The sequence below is a fragment of the Sinocyclocheilus grahami genome, unplaced genomic scaffold (genome assembly GCF_001515645.1).
Source record: "Sinocyclocheilus grahami isolate Dianchi unplaced genomic scaffold, SAMN03320097.WGS_v1.1 scaffold758.1, whole genome shotgun sequence".
In the NCBI taxonomy this organism is placed as follows: Eukaryota; Metazoa; Chordata; class Actinopteri; order Cypriniformes; family Cyprinidae; genus Sinocyclocheilus; species Sinocyclocheilus grahami.
The window spans coordinates 274995-293421 of NW_015505937.1; the positions used below are offsets into that span (position 1 = coordinate 274995).

The 18427-nt window shown below is 37.4% G+C and overlaps 1 protein-coding gene across 1 annotated transcript; it reads right to left on the reverse strand.

The window, feature by feature from the left end:
- Positions 1-4933: 4933 nt before the first annotated feature.
- On the reverse strand, positions 4934-16085 carry kcnj12a (potassium inwardly rectifying channel subfamily J member 12a). Its single transcript, XM_016245476.1, has 2 exons — positions 15789-16085; positions 4934-6598 (listed from the first exon to the last, which is right to left on the reverse strand). Exon 2 carries the CDS (start codon positions 6435-6437, stop codon positions 5121-5123), a length of 1317 nt encoding a protein of 438 aa, XP_016100962.1. The 5' UTR covers positions 6438-6598; positions 15789-16085; the 3' UTR covers positions 4934-5120.
- Between the last annotated feature and the right edge of the window lie 2342 nt (positions 16086-18427).

Sequence of the window (18427 nt, forward strand, 5' to 3'; positions counted from 1 at the left end):
TGTGGTTTCAGCAGCCAGCTCCCGCCTTTTTGCCCATTTTTGATTATCCGGGAGTGACGCGCTGCCAAGATGGTGACGGCCGGCTCCGCCCACTTTGAGCTTCAGAAACACTCTTCAGGAACCTATGGGTGACGTCACGGACACTACGTCCATGTTTTTATACAGTCTGTGGTCACAACACATTAAAGAGCCACAGAATGGTAGGCTATTGTTTGAATTTCTTAAAAATGATCATATTTTAAAGATGAGATTGCTTCACACCAAAAGTAACCTGCTCTTGTTGTCAGTTTCCTCTTTGCGATGTATTTTTCACTGCGTTTGAACATGATGTGTGGCGTGAGTGGCTTGTCGGATGTAGCAACAGTAACTAAGGGGGGGGCGGGTCTTTGCAGGCCTTTTAAACATTCAAACGTCCTTTTAAAAGGCTTTTTGAACATTTTAAAAACTTTCAAAGAACATTTACAGTTTACCTTGTAGTTCAAAGTTACAGAATATGAATTTCTTTGAATTTTGGCTCCCTTTAAAGGATAGTTAGGTCCCAAAAATGAAGATTTTCATTTTCAATTGAATGGTGAGTCATTATTCACTCACCCTCAAGTGGTTCCAAACTTGTAGGAGTTTCTTTCTTCTGCTGAAAATAATAATAAAAGAAAAGGTATTTTGAATTTAGGTAACCAAATTGAATGGTAGCCATTGACTTCCATAGTATGGAACAAAAATACTATGGAAGTCAACTGTCTGGTAACCCATATTTTTCAAAATATCTTTTTATGTTCAACAGAAGAAAGAAACTCAGGTTTGGAACAATGTGTGGGTGAGACAGAAATGATGACAATTTTCATTTTTGGGTGAACTAGCCCTTTAATTCTACTTCCATTCAAAGTTTGAATTCAAACTGCGGTTCTTCATCATGTTTGCTCTCTCAGAGTCAGTAACAGAATGAATTCAAAAGGCATGAATATTGCACAACCCTGATGACGCTGATGTGAAAAAGTAAGTACACCCCATGAACATTTACATTGATCTTCATGTCAGCAATACTGTATGTGATCTAATTTGTAATAACCAGGCATATGAGTCTCTGTAAAAAAAATGTCCCCAGTACAACACAAATTAAGATGCAGTTTTCTGCTATGGAACATAAAAACACAGTGGCAGGTGTCGTTCTCTTTGGCAGAAATCACGTCACCCATGAACATTTACATTGATCTTCATGTCAGCAATACTGTATGTGATCTAATTTGTAATAACCAGGCATATGAGTCTCTGTAAAAAAATGTCCCCAGTACAACACAAATTAAGATGCAGTTTTCTGCTATGGAACATAAAAACACAGTGGCAGGTGTCGTTCTCTTTGGCAGAAATCACGTCTCGTAGGCATTTCTTGTCATTGTCTTTCAGTCTCCTAAATTGGCTGTTTTCAACAGTTTTGCCCATTTCTACCTACAGTAATTCAACTCCCCACAACATTTCTATATCATTCAGATGTGTGGCTGTTCCATAACCAATCATTCTTTTTGTTAGTTTTGATTTGTGAGACCCACATATATTCAGTTTCAGGTTTACGTGGCCTGTATAATTCCCGTGTATAATGCAGTATTTTATACTGACTACATGATGTTAGATGGACTAGACTAGTTAGTAAGTTAGGAAAGTTAGAAAAGTAGCCTCAGTTTAAAATGTTTCCACCATCATTATTTGCAATTCATAAGACGTCCAACTCTTTTACACAGTTTATGATAAACATTCACTTTCAAGCCAATAAAATGCATCATAGAGTCAAAGCTCTGACATTAAATGATAACATCTGCAGAGACTGAAGTATAAAAAGTGTATTACAGTGTTCATCCATTATACAGTTTGGTTGCTTGGAGGCATTTTTGTTGACAATCACGTGCAAAGCTTACAGTAGCATTACCTTTTTACTTCTTTATGCGTCATCTTCCATGCATCAGGCAAAGCGATAAGCATAAGAACAAACCTGACCAGTAGGTTTCTGTTTTTGTGGCTCACAGTTACTATCCAAGATCATTTGCATTGCAGTTCCGCTTGATTGTAAATTTTGAATGAATCAAATTTTGATATTTAAATAGAATATTTTCAACCACTAATTCCGATCAACCATCCATATAAGAAGTGAATGTGTATCATTTCATATAAAAGGCTTGGGAATAATAGTGAAACAGCAGGAGCAGAGACTGACCTAGTCTTCATTTCTTTTTCTTTTTTTTTTATACAAAAAAAAAGTTTTACCGTACAGCTCACAAAAGTTATAATTCTCTGTGCTTTCTTAAGGAATACATTGCTTCACTTCAAACTAGTAAAATCGAAATGTTTTTGTCCTGATAAATTGTGGTTGATACATCACGTATTGCTTTGATCTTTTCATTATTGCTTCATGAATGTGCCCTTCATGCTATCATACAGTCATAGACAGATGGCGTAAGACATACACACACACACACACACACACACACACACACACAGTCTCTCGTGAAATGCAGCAGCATTCAATCTGAGCCACATTGTTTAATGAGTGATTATTTCTATCTGTGAATTTTGTCTTTTGCCTTTCTTCTTAATAGAATATTCAAGCATAAATACAGCTAAAGCATCCGTGGCATGTTGTCAGACACACCAAATGATAAATTTGTCCCTCTGTTAATGCTTGTGCCTCTAGGTAAAAGTCTCTTTCTGGACTCCTTGCAGAGATTGTGGATAAGTTCATGTTTACTGGCTTCACATGGTCATGACAGGATCTAAGAAATTGGATTTAACTGTACACATCAACGTAACATTGATTTTATCACACTATAGTTTCATGTCAGCACATATAATGTTTTGTGATACTTTCGTAAGCAATGCCTCTGCCCCAAAACCTAGTAAGCAACCCTGATGCCGGTTTTCTAAGCATTTTAAATCAAATTGTACCTCATAAGTGATCAGTTTGGCTCTACATAGAGGTCATGTCAAACAAGACCCACAGTGAATTTACGTGATACCAACAACGTGATAAACATAAAATATAATACATATATTGGATAATGTAGTCTTTTTAATCAGACTGAATGATATTATGGTTTTTGTTATTGACTGGAATGTCAGTAGTATCAACATTTTCCTCTTCCGCCATTGTGGGAGAAGTTTTTTCCCCACAGAACTTGGAGCTTTCCAAAACCCTAAATCAAATCAATTGAACAAATTTGCAAAATGATTCATTTCGAAACAGTTATAATGTGACAAAGCCCTGTTTATCGCAATTTATATGCGATGCGAATCACTGATTCAAAACAAACGATTCTCAGAAGTTTCGAAGCTCCACAAAGATGGTGCATAAAAATTTGGCCGAAATACATTTTTTTTTTCATTTTTGCATGGAGAGCACCTCAATGTAGACAGCTCATTAGGTTTTGAAACAAAGACACTGTATTTTAATGCCTTGCCCCGTATAGCCTACTTTTTTTAGTGCATTACTGTAAACATGATTTTTGTTTGTTTTTACATGAAATGCCGATTAAATCATTTTCTGTAATCATTGACAGCTTCATTTAACCTGAAGCATTCCTTATATGAATTGTTAAAATGCTTCAAGTGAGGTTTTTGTCGCAATATAGAAAAGAGAGAATGAAATGCAGATTGTACTAAACACTCAGGCAGACAGCGTGCATAGATCAGTGAATATTTTACACTATCGTTCTCATTCTTCACATTTCAAGTTAGTTAGGCATGTCATTTTCTTATTGTATGTATATAGAAATGCAAAAATGTTGGCATTCTCGAATCCCATTCTGTTTAGGAAAAGTTCAGCAGAAATTTTTAATACATTAAGACAGAGGTAAATGTTTTAAAATATGACATTTGAAGGGAAGTTTCTGGATTCACACAGAGTTTTCTATCAGGCATTTCTGTCAGAGCCTCAGGGAAAATAGATGAAGTATCTAAATAACATGATTTTTCCCCATTGAGTTCTCTGAAGATCTGCTGCTATATTAGGTTACGTGGTGCAAACTGATAATGTCTACATTATATATCTATCTACCTAAATATATATATCTATTTTGCTATAAATATATCTATATAACATATATGCAAGAGCATGTTGTAATCATTTTAGGAGCATTTGCCATTTAACCATCTCCTTGTGCGTCTCACATGAGGCATTGTGCTCAGCTGTACAAACACACACACACACACACACACACACACACATTCACACTCAGGTGCTCACGTTGTTCACTTGGTCTGTCTAGGTAGTGCAGTTGTAAAGGGGAATTTATCATGTCTCACTGATCAATGTGTGTGTAGATCTCCAGGGATAGTGTGACATTGCTTGTCATTTGTGCTTGGATTGAATGCAAAAATAAAAATATTCATTTCATTCATTCCTATCTTTGTATAGGTAACATTGTCTTTGCTTTTCTCTCACTAGAAATTAATACCACACACAAAGCCATGTATCTATGCAGAAATATTTACACATTAAAGGAATAGTGCACCAAAAAATTGTTTTCATTGTTTTGTCATTGTTTTCATGCCCTCATGTTGTTTCAAATGTGTGTGCTTTTATTTTTTTATGTGGAATGCAAATTTTAAATATATGTAAAATAAGAATTGTTTTACATTTATAAACAAAATATAATAAAATAGTTTTATATTATATATATTATGTGTTTATAATTTTTTTATGAATTGATAATTGATACATTACTATTACAATATGTACTTTTACAAATATATTACTTTTCGAAATCTTTCCTTTTTGTTCCACAGAAGAAAGAAAGTCACGAGGGTGAGTAAGTGATGACAGAATGCTCTATTTTGGGTGAACTATCCCTTTAAGAATGAAGAGTTTAACAGCTAAACTATTTTCATGAAACAAAATGAGGAAAAGATTCAAGTTTTCCATGCAGGATAAAAAGATTCCTACTGCCCTACTTTTTTTTCGAATCTTCCGCTAAGCGTCTCTCCAGCTTTCACACATTCACCCGTTAGTTTTTTTTCGCTGATTCACGCACTCACTCTCTCTGTATGGCACTTTGCATTGTTCTGCATTGTAGAAGCTCCAGTATCTCCAGGAATGCGTCACAAAATTCGAGTATCAAAAAGGTCGTAGTAAAGGTTCATATCTCCGACTCCCTGCGGTATGACCTTTGCTCTGTGCAGTGAGGGTTCTGCAGTCGTTCGAAATCATGTCGAGGGGTTCTCTCTGGGCTGAGGCTCATTGCTCGTTCTGGCTTTATCCTTTCCGGACTGTTGTCCTCCTCCTCTTCGTGGCTCAGGATCGCCAGCTCGTTCTCGTAGCAGAAGGAGTTGGCGCTGGGCACCACCAGGTACTTGTTTTCCATCATGTCCTTGGCACTGCAGCATGGTGTGGACGGCACCTCGTACGACTTGTGGAAGTGTGAGTAGTCAACCTTGTATTGGTTCTTTTCCTCGAACAGCACCGGCTCGAATCGATGCCCCCAGAGGATCTCGCTAGCCAAGTAGGAGCTTCGCGCCTGCGCCGTCATGGCCGTGGCCTCCACCATTCCCTCCAAGATGACCACGATCTCAAAATCCGCTGTTTCTAGGTCCTGCTTGCTGATGCCGAACAAAGGGCTCTCTTGGTCGATTTGATGCAGGATGGTGATTGGCGAGACGAGGAAGATGCGGTCGAGTCCTTTGTCGAAACCGACGTTAATGTCCAGCTGGTCGAGGGGGATGTACTCGCCTTCGGTCGTAACCCGCGGCTTGATGAGCTGCGCTCGGACATGTGCCTCAACGATGTGGCTCTTTCGCAAGTTCCCCACCCGCCACATCAAGCATAGTTTCCCATCTCGCATGGCAATGACGGCGTTATGCGAGAACAGTAGAGTTTGCGCTCGCTTCTTGGGGCGTGCCATTTTGGCCATGATTGCCCCAATCATGAAGCAGTCGATGATGCTGCCCACGATGGACTGGAAGACCACGAGAAAAACCGCGAGAGGACACTCTTCCGTCACGCAGCGGAAACCGTAACCGATGGTCGTTTGTGTCTCGATGGAGAACAGGAACGCTGCAATGAAGCCGTTCACTTGTAGCACGCAGGGCGTGAAGTTGTCGTCCCCCGCCGGGTTGTCCAAGTCACCGTGAAGAAGCGCGATGACCCAAAACGCCAAGCCAAATGCTAACCAAGAAATCACGAAGACTAGTGTGAAAACGATCAGCATGTAGCGCCAGCGGATGTCCACGCAAGTGGTGAAAATGTCCGCCAGGTAGCGCTGGGACTTCTCGTCCATGTTGGTGAACTGCACATTGCACCGTCCATTTTTCTTCACGAAGCGGTTGCGACATTTCCGCCGAGTATGGATCTTGCCGTTGCCGTATCCATTCATCCCTCCACCGTGCATGGTTGTCAAGCGCAGACCATCCTCCTCCGTCGACACGATGCTGTAGCGACCGATCCGACCCACGCTCATTCTCTTTAGCTCTCCTTGGCCTTCCTATCTTTGCGATCTGGTGTTCCCTCTCTTTTGGAGCAGTTTAGTAGTAGTACGATTCCAGGGTGGTGGGTGGTTCAGTTGTAGTGTTGTTGGGACAAGTCCAATCCAAAGTAGAAGCCCTTCGGTTTCCTCAGACCCTTGAAAAAAAGAAACAGATCATTAGTGCTGCATGTTTGTATCAGTTCATAAAGCTAAAAATAAGAATGGTGCCGTTTGAGAGAGATGCTGCATATATAAACATTCTTATATCAAAGTAATAGTTTCAGCAGATATTCTTTCAAGCAATTTGCTGCATTTATTATTATAAAAAAGGTGTTAAAAGTCTTTGTTAGAGCATTGATAGGTGGTTTCTAGGGAATTGCCGGGTGGTTGCTAGGGTGTCCTAAATCTTTGGTAGGGCATTACTACGGCGTTCTGAGTTTTTACTAGAGTTTTGCTAGGTCGCCGTGATTTTGCCAAGTAAGTATCTTTTGTTGATCCTGGATCAACATTACTGTCCAAAAATATAGACTAAACCCAAGCCCTACCCCTAAACCTAACCCTACCCATAATTTATTCCTAAAATCAGTGTGAAATGATAGCTCATTTACAAGGGTGTAGAAGCACCTAACCCTGATCGTAAGCCTAAAACAGATATTTCCTGAAAAGCTATCCTTCAATTATGATTGGTTAATTGGAATGTTGTTCCAGGATCAACAAGGATGTTGATCCAGGAACATGATGTACTCGGTGAAATCACGCTCACCATGTTTGCTAAGGGGTTTCTGAGTGTTTGCTAGGGCATTACTAGGTGTTTGCTAGGTTGTTCTGAATGTTTGTTAGGGTGTTGCTAGGTGGTTGCTAGGCTTTCTGGGTGTTTCCTAGGATGTTGCCAGGTGGTTGCTACCATGTTCTAAACTTTTTCTAGGGCATTGGTGGTTGCTAGGGTGTCTTGAATCTTTGGTAGAGTGTTGCTAGGGTGTTCAGAGTTTTTACCAGGGCGCTGCCAGGTGTTGATAAGGGCATTTTATGTGTTTGCTAGTGTGTTGTCAATGTTTACTAGAGTGTTGCTAGGGGGTTCTGAGTGTTTGTTGGGACATTGCTAGGCTTTCTGGGCGTTTTCCAGGGTGTTGCTATGTGGCTGCTAGGCTTTCTGAGTGTATTCTAGGATGTTGCCAGGAGGTTACTACAGTGTTCTGAATGTTTGTTAGGGTGTCGCTAGGTGGTTGCTAGGCTTTCAGGGTATTTTCTGGGATATTGTTACTGTGTTCCACATGTTTGTTAGGGTGTTGCTAAGTGGTTGCTAGTGTTTTCTAGGATGTTGTTACAGTGTTCTGCATGTTTGTTAGGGTGTTGCTAGATGGTTGCTCTAATGTTCTGAATGTTTGTTAGGGTTTTGCTACTGTAGGTGGTTGCTAGGCTTACTGGGTGTTTTCTAGGATGTTGCTGCAATGCTGCAGTGTTCTGAATGTTTGTTAGTGTGTTGCCTTGGTGGTTGCTAGATGTTAGGGTGTTTCTAGGTGGTTTCTAGGCTTTGTGGATGTTTTCTAGGATGTTTCTAGGATGTTGTTACAGTGTTCTGAATGTTTGTTAGAGTGTTGCTAAGTGGTTGCTAGGCTTTCTGGTAGGCCTGTCGCAATAATCAATATATCGACTTATTGCGCAATAAATGTACATGATCTCAATAATTTTTGGTGACGCAATATATCGGCCATTATATTTACTTAAAAAATAATGTCACCATGTTTTGTACATTCCACTTTCGCTTGTGTCTTTTGCAACTTCTCGTACATAACGTGGTGTAGTCATGAGGTGCTAGTTCACATTTAAAAAAAGCTTCTACAAACAAAGTCTCATCTGCAGACATGGCCTTGTTTAGGAATCTGTGCCTTTGTGCATACGGACATCTGAGTGCTGAGTAGTGCTTGCGTTTTTCAGCAATAGTGTGCACCCTTAATTTACAGAGAAAAGAAGGTCAGGGAAAAATGTGCATTTTGTGCATTTTTCTTTTTTTCTACTTGTCACGTTGCACTTTTTGTTAGAAAATGTTTATTTACTATTTATCAGGTTTTTTAAGGTATCTAATATTTTGATACTTAATTTCCATGATCTAAATATTCTTAAAAATTAAAAGTTTGTTGTCATTTGGAAGTGTGTAGGCCTTCTTGTATTATTATGCTGTTACATTATGATTATATATTTAGTGGCATAAAATGGTCTTTAATGACAATAATATCGCAATTATTTCTGGGCCAATATAACGCACAACAAAAAGTTTTTATCGTGACAGGCCTACTTTCTGGGTGTTTTCTAGGATGTTGCTGCAGTGTTCTGAATGTTTGTTAGGGTGTTGCTAGGTGGTTGCTAGGCTTTCTGGATGTTTTCTAGGATGTTGCTAGGTGGTTGCTACAGTGTTCAGAATGTTTGTTGGGGTGTTGCTAGGTGGTTGCTAGGGTGCTCTGTATGTTTGCAAGTGCACTACTAGGTTGTTTGGGTATTTTCTAGGATGTCGCTAGGGGTTGATAGGCTATTCTGGATGTTCTGAAAGTTTTTTTTTCTGCATTGTATAATATATAAGTATTTATAACCATAACGTCTCTTAAATTCGCTGCCATATTGATTTTTTCTGTGTATTGCTTTCTGAAAAATGCTTTCTGTGTAGGCAGCTCACTAGGGTTTAGAGGTAAAATGTGCCATATGGAGTTCATTCATTTACTTACTTTAGTTTCACCTGGTTTCAGATGGTGCGTGTTTTACCTTCAGACAAAAACTGATCATGAAGAGTAAAAGAGGCTGTTTTGTTTTTGGCTCATTTTAAGGAAACAGTCAGATTCTCTGTCTGACATTAGCTTGGCGTTGCACAGGACTTTGTATGATATTAGCGTGTACAGGTCAAGGCAGGACAAAGGTTTCATTTCAGGTTTCTCATGTATGTGTTTTTGTTCTCGGCTTGTACATTATTGATCAGAGCTCTGTTTTAAAGCTGCTAACACAACAGAGATGTTCTGGCTATCAAATCACACACACACAACCGCAGATGTCCCTCAGGAGACCCAACTCCTACCCTCTGAAACATTTGCACCAAAGTAAAAATGACGTAAAAGGGGTGTTAACGTTTTGGGAGTTTGTGCATGTGCCCCGTGTGTGTTTGAGAGTGTTTGCGCACACACATGTTGCTAGGTGGTTGCTACAGTGTTCAGAATGTTTGTTGGGGTGTTGCTAGGTGGTTGCTAGGGTGCTCTGTATGTTTGCAAGTGCACTACTAGGTTGTTTGGGTATTTTCTAGGATGTTGCTAGGGGTTGATAGGCTATTCTGGATGTTCTGAAAGTTTTTTTTTCTGCATTGTATAATATATAAGTATTTATAACCATAACGTCTCTTAAATTCGCTGCCATATTGATTTTTTCTGTGTATTGCTTTCTGAAAAATGCTTTCTGTGTAGGCAGCTCACTAGGGTTTAGAGGTAAAATGTGCCATATGGAGTTCATTCATTTACTTACTTTAGTTTCACCTGGTTTCAGATGGTGCGTGTTTTACCTTCAGACAAAAACTGATCATGAAGAGTAAAAGAGGCTGTTTTGTTTTTGGCTCATTTTAAGGAAACAGTCAGATTCTCTGTCTGACATTAGCTTGGCGTTGCACAGGACTTTGTATGATATTAGCGTGTACAGGTCAAGGCAGGACAAAGGTTTCATTTCAGGTTTCTCATGTATGTGTTTTTGTTCTCGGCTTGTACATTATTGATCAGAGCTCTGTTTTAAAGCTGCTAACACAACAGAGATGTTCTGGCTATCAAATCACACACACACAACCGCAGATGTCCCTCAGGAGACCCAACTCCTACCCTCTGAAACATTTGCACCAAAGTAAAAATGACGTAAAAGGGGTGTTAACGTTTTGGGAGTTTGTGCATGTGCCCCGTGTGTGTTTGAGAGTGTTTGCGCACACACGCTTGAGTTTTAAACACATCATTCAGACACTCAGGAGACCTGTGTCTGCATGAGGCATTGGCCATGGGTGCCATCCCACAATCCTCTAGAGATGCGAAGTGGGTTGAAGAGGGGGAGGGCCATGAGTTGGCTGGGGATAGACAGAAAATTAACATAAGACGTGGAATAATGAAGGTTATGAAGCAAAAATAGGGAAGAGAGACAGAACTGATGTATGACAAAGACCAATAAGGGAGAAAACCCCGTGGCCTGAAATCTAAATATATGCAGTCCGCGCTCAGAGAGGTTTCGTGCTTTATTTGTCTGGCCTGCTTCTGCGTACCATACAGCGACGTCATTACTGTCACACTTAAACTACCGCTGACTTTTCTTCACTTATTCTTCAGATTAATACTTGTTCTTCTGGAGAACACCGGATTTATTTTAGTATATTATTATATTATTTATAACATTTAAAATTAGCATGACAGATTACTGAAAGATCTTGATAGATCTCTTTCCCAAAAAGTCCTGCAACCTAAAGTCTACGTTTTACTTTAAGTTATAGTAACTTTATTTACCTTTGTCATTTTCATTATTTGTTTTCTTAGATAAACTTATTTCATTGAATTCAGTTGCAGATGCAATATTTCAATCTAATCTAAGTTTTATCTAATATTTGTATTTCAGTTTATTTCAGCTTCATGTCAATAAAAAAAAGGATTTTTCATGTTTAATGAACAATATCACAACTAATTAAAACTCAAGAACACAATACATATGGCAATTTCATATTCAGTATTATATTTCGCTCACCAGGTTTGTCTGTGTGTTGTTTTAAAATGTCACAAGACTGAATATATATATTAAATATATTTTCTTTATCTTTTCTTAAGAAACTGTTAGTGTTGTTTTCTTCAGTGTTATTTTGGTATTATTTATAGTATTTAATATTTTTAGTTTTTATATTTCCAGTTTTCGTTTTAGTAATTATTTTGTGTGCTTGTCATTTTATTATTATATTATATTATTTATTTAGTCAATTTTTTAATATTTCAAATTTTAATTTCCCTTTTAGTAATTTTATTATTTCAGCATAAACTTTTTTTTATTTCAGTTAGTTGCAAGGCATGATTTTCAGACTTCCAGTTTTTAGGTAAAATGTTTCATCTAATATTTATATTTTATTTTATGTCAGCTTTATTTCAATTACTGAAAACAATTTTTAATAGGTTAAGTTAGGTGTGCAGTTGTAAAATCACATAAGATTCGATATAATTTCCTATTATATAATATATGGTTATATATTCTGAACAAACTGTCAGTGATGTTTACTTGTGCAAAAGTTTCCCTGGGTGTTTTTATTCTGTTTTCAAGATAAAAGATTAAAGAGCTTACATTTATTGGATCTAGTACTATGGTTAACTCGGAAGAGAATGCACTTTTTGTGATTTTCCAAATTTTCACGACAGGGTCTGTTTGTTTGATTTGATACTTGATAACATCCTTACATAATTACAGTGGCTGAAGCGTCTCTAGGCTGTCTGCAGGAAGAAGGCAGAAGGGTTACAATTAGTGGCTGAACAACATGATACCTGATCTGTTCACACACTCACTCACTCATGCATTCATACACACACAGAAACACTGCAGTATTGCCTGTATCTGAGCTCTCGGTGTCTCGCATCATTTCAGCACCATCATCGTCAGGTCTTTTACCACAGGTGTCTCAGATAACAGAGATAGAAAGAGAAAGCCTGTGAACGCCTTAGAACTAAATCCTGCAATAAACAAAGCTAAAATGCAAATAAATAAATTACACAGAATAAAAGCATACTTTCAATGCAATACAATGCAAAAAAAAATACAATTAGGAAGCTTGTAATGTTTTGCATGTGATATCTAATGTAACCGTAAAATGTAAGTTAAAAATGCATAAAATTACACCAAAGTGATTTAAAGGTCAACTCAGGTAGAAGTAGCTCTATGCATGAACAAGAGGCGTTCTTTTAGCAGAAAGTTCCAAATTGGATGTAAGTTGTGCCGTATGGTGGTGTGTTGCTGATTTTTGGGCTACGGTGCACCCTCAGGAGGTAGTTGACTTGTAAGGGAACGGTGAGTTCTAGGTTGTAGCAGCAGATTTGACCGGAGAATGTCATGATGTCTGTCCGTGAACCCAAGCGGAACAGAATGTGGGTCATGGGAATGACAGAGGCGCTGTTTTATGGGAAAGTTATAAATTTGAACTCAAACTCAAACTCAAATGAACTGTTGCTGCATGACCTGAAGCAGAAAGTTAAGTTTGCTATTAGCATTTTATAGTATTCAATGAAGTAATGCTCAATATTACACTGTCAAAACAAACCTTGAACCTCACTAAAATAGAAACCTATAGAATTTACCATTTGCATTCAATTTGTTTGGGTAGATTTCATCCCATGTGTCGAGAAAGGACTACCTAAATTTAACAGCTAAAAAAGTCTACCTAACATTTGTCAAACTAATACTTACAATTATGTACACTTGATTGTTGATGTATGTTTAAAATAACTCTTTTACATGTCATACATATACTGTAAAAGGGGTAATTGTTACCTGAAAGAACAATTTATACCTGATTTAACCCTTAAAAGTCCGTTTTGTTTGTATAAATGAATGCATTTAGGTCGATTCAGCAATATTAAACAATATTTTTGACTTGAATAAAACCACTTAACTTAGGTTTAGGTTACCATTTTTTCAGTGTAACAGAAACAAGTCTTTCCCCCAAAAACATAAAAAAATAACTAAAAATTACAATATTTACTTTTCTGATGCAGCCCTATGCAAAGCATGCTGGGAATTAAATTGAATGCTACAAAAAAAGTCAACTTCATAGCAAACTTACATATTTAAGTTAAATTAAATAATTAAGCCAGCAGCAAAATCATTTTTACAGTGTACGATTGCTTACGTTAACTGACATTAATGTACACTGAAAAATAGTATTGAAACAGTTTTCATTCAGAAATTGCTAGTAAATTTCACAAATAATTAAAAAGAAATGGAAAGTAATACCTTGAATTAAACATTACATTTTGAAGAATAGAAAGACTGAAATAGTATTTTCTAGTTTTATTCACAACTATGAAAAATTATATTTTACAGTTATGTCAAGTCCGTAAAAAATATTGAATATGATTGAAAAAAATCTAGACTACATAAGGTCAACAGTGTAGTGTAATGCTGTAATGTTGACTGTTTCTAGTCACGGCAGATAAAACCGACGGTTTTCTCTCTGCCGGCTCTTAATCAGGTTACTGTGTGCGCAATTAATTATTTAATAATTTGCAGTATTGAATTGCTTTTTTATCATCATCTGACTCTGCAGAACCTTCGAGACGGCAGGTGAGATTCTGTTCAGAAACTGTAGATGAGATGAATTACTGTCAGATCAGAATTGCAGACATTTTCCTAAAGCAACGTTGACCTTGCATATGTTGATTTGGTTTGACAGTGAACTCACCAGAACTTCAGTATTTGACTTCATTTAAATGTGACAGTGTTCTTGTAACATCCTTTGACATCTTAACAGAGCTGTTCTATCATATGAAGCATATGATGATTAATGACTCCATGCGCGCTGCTTGCGGCCTAGTTTTATGCAGTATTTAACGCTGATCTTCTGCTGTTTTCTGCAGTTTCTGTGCCAAGAAGTTCAGCAATATTGGTAACACTTTATGTTTTACTGATTGCATGAAAAACAACAACATTGCATTATGCAATGCTTGACAGATCATTAGATAATGTACATTCAAATGTCATAGAGCTCAATTAAATTATACTCAGAAACGTAATATTCCAGCCTATATTGTTAAAAAGCGTTTTCATGCATATTCATATTAGAACTTAAACTTTTTTATCTGATTTTATACAGAATACATAGTTATTGCATAAAATTATTATTGGAAATGTCACTTATATGCATTTTATATACATCTTATATCAAAATATGATCAAAAGTGCCACTCTACTATTTTATTATTGTATTATTAGCATTTTTGTAATTATGCACAGACAAAAAGCAAACTAATACCAATTAATGGACAGATACATGCAGGTACTAGACATTTGCACAAAAAATAAATAAATACAAATAAAAAAAATCTGCTGTAAGAGCATTAGATAAAGTAAAGCCTGTGGTCGGGTTGCTTGTGTCCATGTGAAAGTGATCAGTGATGCATTTCTACACGTCTGCTTGAATTATTCATATGCATGTGGATTGAATGTGTTCTGTATTTGTTAACATTGTTTTGTTGGTCTGACAGTGATGACTCTTTAGCATTTAAACCTTTGTAGATCACTATAAAATAGCTGATGAGTTTGAGCAGTCCAGCACCACCAGGGGTCAGGGGAGCTCTGACCTCTTCAGCAAGATGAACATGACTGTCACGCACTCACACACACACACACACACACACACACACTTTCATCTGCACAGTGTTTCTGCTGAAGTAGTTCCTGAACAGAAGCGTGTGTGAGTGCGGGAGACAAAATTGTCCTCAGAAGTGAGCAAAATCGGACAAAACTTCCCTTTGGAGACACTTGGGAACGTACTCGTTTGGGAAAATGATTCATAAGTAAATGCAGAAAGTTTTAGCATTTTGGTTTGTTTGGAGTCTGTGTATTATGTGCTTGTTTAGTGTGTGTTTGTGCGTTATGTTATGATGGACTTCACTTTTGGCATCTCTAAATGTCAGGGAGATAATAAAAGTGGGACTCGTCGGAGATAAAGACACACGTGTGAAAGCTTCATTGGGTTCATTCTTGCACTACAGAATGGCAGTACGGCTTATTTTTACTTACAGCACGCTCTGAAAAGCATACTTAGTATGCATAACTTTCTGCTCAATATCAGGTCATCATAATCAGGTCAGTTAACGATGTTCTTATGAAGTGCAGTGACTGATTATTCCCAGCACACATTAAAACATTTATGCATTGGGAGTTAAAATAACTCTTAATTACATTTATTTTGTATTTTATTTAATATAAATATTGTATATGATTCAATATGTTGTCTTTTTATTTAATAAAAAAACTAAAATCTTAATAATTATAAAATGATCAAAAAAAAATCCCTATGTTTATTGTTTCTAAAATGTTTACAATACTATTTTTGGTTTCATACTTATGTTTAGACCCGCCGTATTTGATGCAATAATAAACTCACGGGCCCCAGCTGCTGCGCAGGCATTACGATTAACCCTTTATAAACTTTCTCTATTTATTTTTAGAGCGTTGTCTTAATTTGCATTGACAGCAATGATGTAATATATAATAACTGTGCATATAACTAAGATTCTAGCAGCGGAAAGTATAATATTAAATAGCAACACATTTGAAAACAGTGGTAAAGTTCAGAGGGATGTTGCTTACCTTGCGTTTTGTAAGGGGTCCTCGCCCTCTGAAAGTGTGTGTGTGTGTGCGTGCACAAAGACAGGGCAAGTGTGCTGTGGCGTTGTGGTGCGTTATCCAAACTGGAGCATTTGATGAGCGCTTGTGCAGCTCGTGATGGGGATCCAGAGCTCTGCCATCTCGACCTCACACACACACATTGTCCATCTCAGATTCATATCCAACGTTCCACCTGTTTTTTCATTCTTCCACTTGTAAAAGCACGTATATTCCAGATCAGAAGACGAGAAACGGCCCCAAACGCTCCGAGAGTCTCTCTAGTGAACGAACAGTGAGTTCTGACTGAATCAAAGCATCAGTGAGCTCGTGATGGGCAGAAAGTCATGAAGAAACACTTGAGTTAGTAGGCGTGCATGTCCTCCTGCTTCTCTCCTCCACTCCACTGTCCTCTTTTCTTTCTCTACACACTCAGATCTTTTCTTCCCAAAACGAGAGAGGAATATTCTCTCATGCACCTGCTGGCTTCATCTTCATCTGCCATCAGATCTATCAGTGCTGCACTTTTCTCATCTCTCTGGTTCTCTCTCACCCCTCCCGCTCTTTTTCTCCCTCCCACGGCACAAGCGTTCCAGTGTTTTGTCACTTGATGCTCTGCTGTGGTCATACAGACACACACACACACACACACACACACACACACACGTACAGAGGCTCACTAACTTTCTCCATCTTCCTCTATGAAAAGCTTTTTTATTCGCTTGTGTGTGTGAATGCTGTTTCAGTGAGTGTCTGATCTTCTCCAGCAGCACTCGTGACAATTTTATGATATTTGAGCACATTTTGTTACCAAATCCTCATTACTGTAATGCATCTGGGGGTTTGACTTTCAAGTCTTTTAGGAATTCTTATTAAATTCTCATTAGATTTGTACAACAAATATTATCATAATATATACATATTTTACTATTTATTTTTTAATAAATTTTTTTACTGTATTATAATAAAGAGAATAGTACAATTTTTTTAAATTATAAAGTCAGCATAAATTAAAATCAGAACATCAAAGTATCACAAGTTATAAATGTTTTACAATTTAAATATAATTTCACTGTATTACAGTAACAAGTATTATAGTACATTTTAATTATAAAAAACAGCATAAATTAACAGCAGTACAACAAATTCATTATCAAATTCATTATGATGTACTATATATATATTTTACAATTTAAATATTTTTACTGCATCATAGTAAAGAGTATTATAGTGCAATCATTTTATTTAATTATAAAATCAGCATAAATTAAAGGCAGCACAAATACTTTTGCAATGTATAAACATGCAACAATTTAAATAATGCATTATTTTTTGCATTACAATAATGCAATCAGATTTTATGTGCTTAAATCTCATGACAATGATGGCACAATGCAAAAATGATGAATGGACTTGATTTTCTTAAAGCAAAGCATAACCTGTTTAGTGAAGGGTGCATTCATGAAGTATCATGTACCAAATTGATCTGTGATTTTCTGATCTATTAATTATGGCTAAATCACTCCCTCTGAACCTTAGCACACTTGATCACAATACTAGTTCTAACTATAAGCATTAGAAATAGTGATGCTTTTCTTCTAGTTTTGCCACGGCTTGCAGTCTATTTTTGAAGTATTTGCCACAACAGTTTTTGTGAAACTAAATTTAATTTTAGCTCAGAATCTTCAATACCATCCAAACATCAGCACTTCTGTTTTTACCCATGAAACTGTGAAGATGTCAGTTTTCATTAAAACTGTTGTGTGTGTGAGTGTGTGCGTGTGTGTGTACCTACTTAACCATATTTTGGGGACAAATTTGTACCCAAAAGTGAGCTAAATCTGACAAAATCTCCAAAAACCTCCCTTTGGGGACGTCCTCATTTGTAAAACTGGTATAAAAATAAAGAAAACAAAGTTTTTTTTTAATTGTAAAAATGCAGAATGTTTCCTGTAAGGGGTAGGTTTAGGTGTAGGGCAATAGAAAATACAGTATGTACAGTATAAAAACCATTACGCCTATGGGATGTCCCCGTTTAGATAGCTAAGTAAACGTGTGTGTGTGTGTGTGTGTGTGTGTCCAGCAGGCAGGTTCTGAACACTTGAAGTCTCCATGGTGATTGGCACACCATCAGCGCTTTGAAGCATTTTTAGGTGTTTCCTGGAGAGAGTCAGGGTCTCCATGGTGATCTAGAGCTCAGCATCACACTTTCCAAAATTGAAACGGACAGAGAAAGGGAAGATGGATGGAACGTGAAGTACTGGCGGGGTAGACAAGAGCATCACACACACACACACACACACACACCTGTTGAAGCGCTGTCTCACACTGTTGCTGTCATTAATGTCATGTGCAGCAGTCAGTTGGGAGATTCTGCATAATGCTAAAAAAGAAACACGTTAGATAACACCTAGCAAGTGTTGTATAGTCAAGCATCACAGCCGCGTACAAAATGTACAGCAACATACAAAAAAATTCAAAAGTCTTGGCAACAGCTTAGCAACTGCATTGCAACATCTGAAAAAAACCACTCACTTAAACAACCACAAAGTAACATCTTCACAACCAGCCAGAATGTCCTAGCAACTATATGTCAATATACCCTGAACACCCTAGCAAATGCA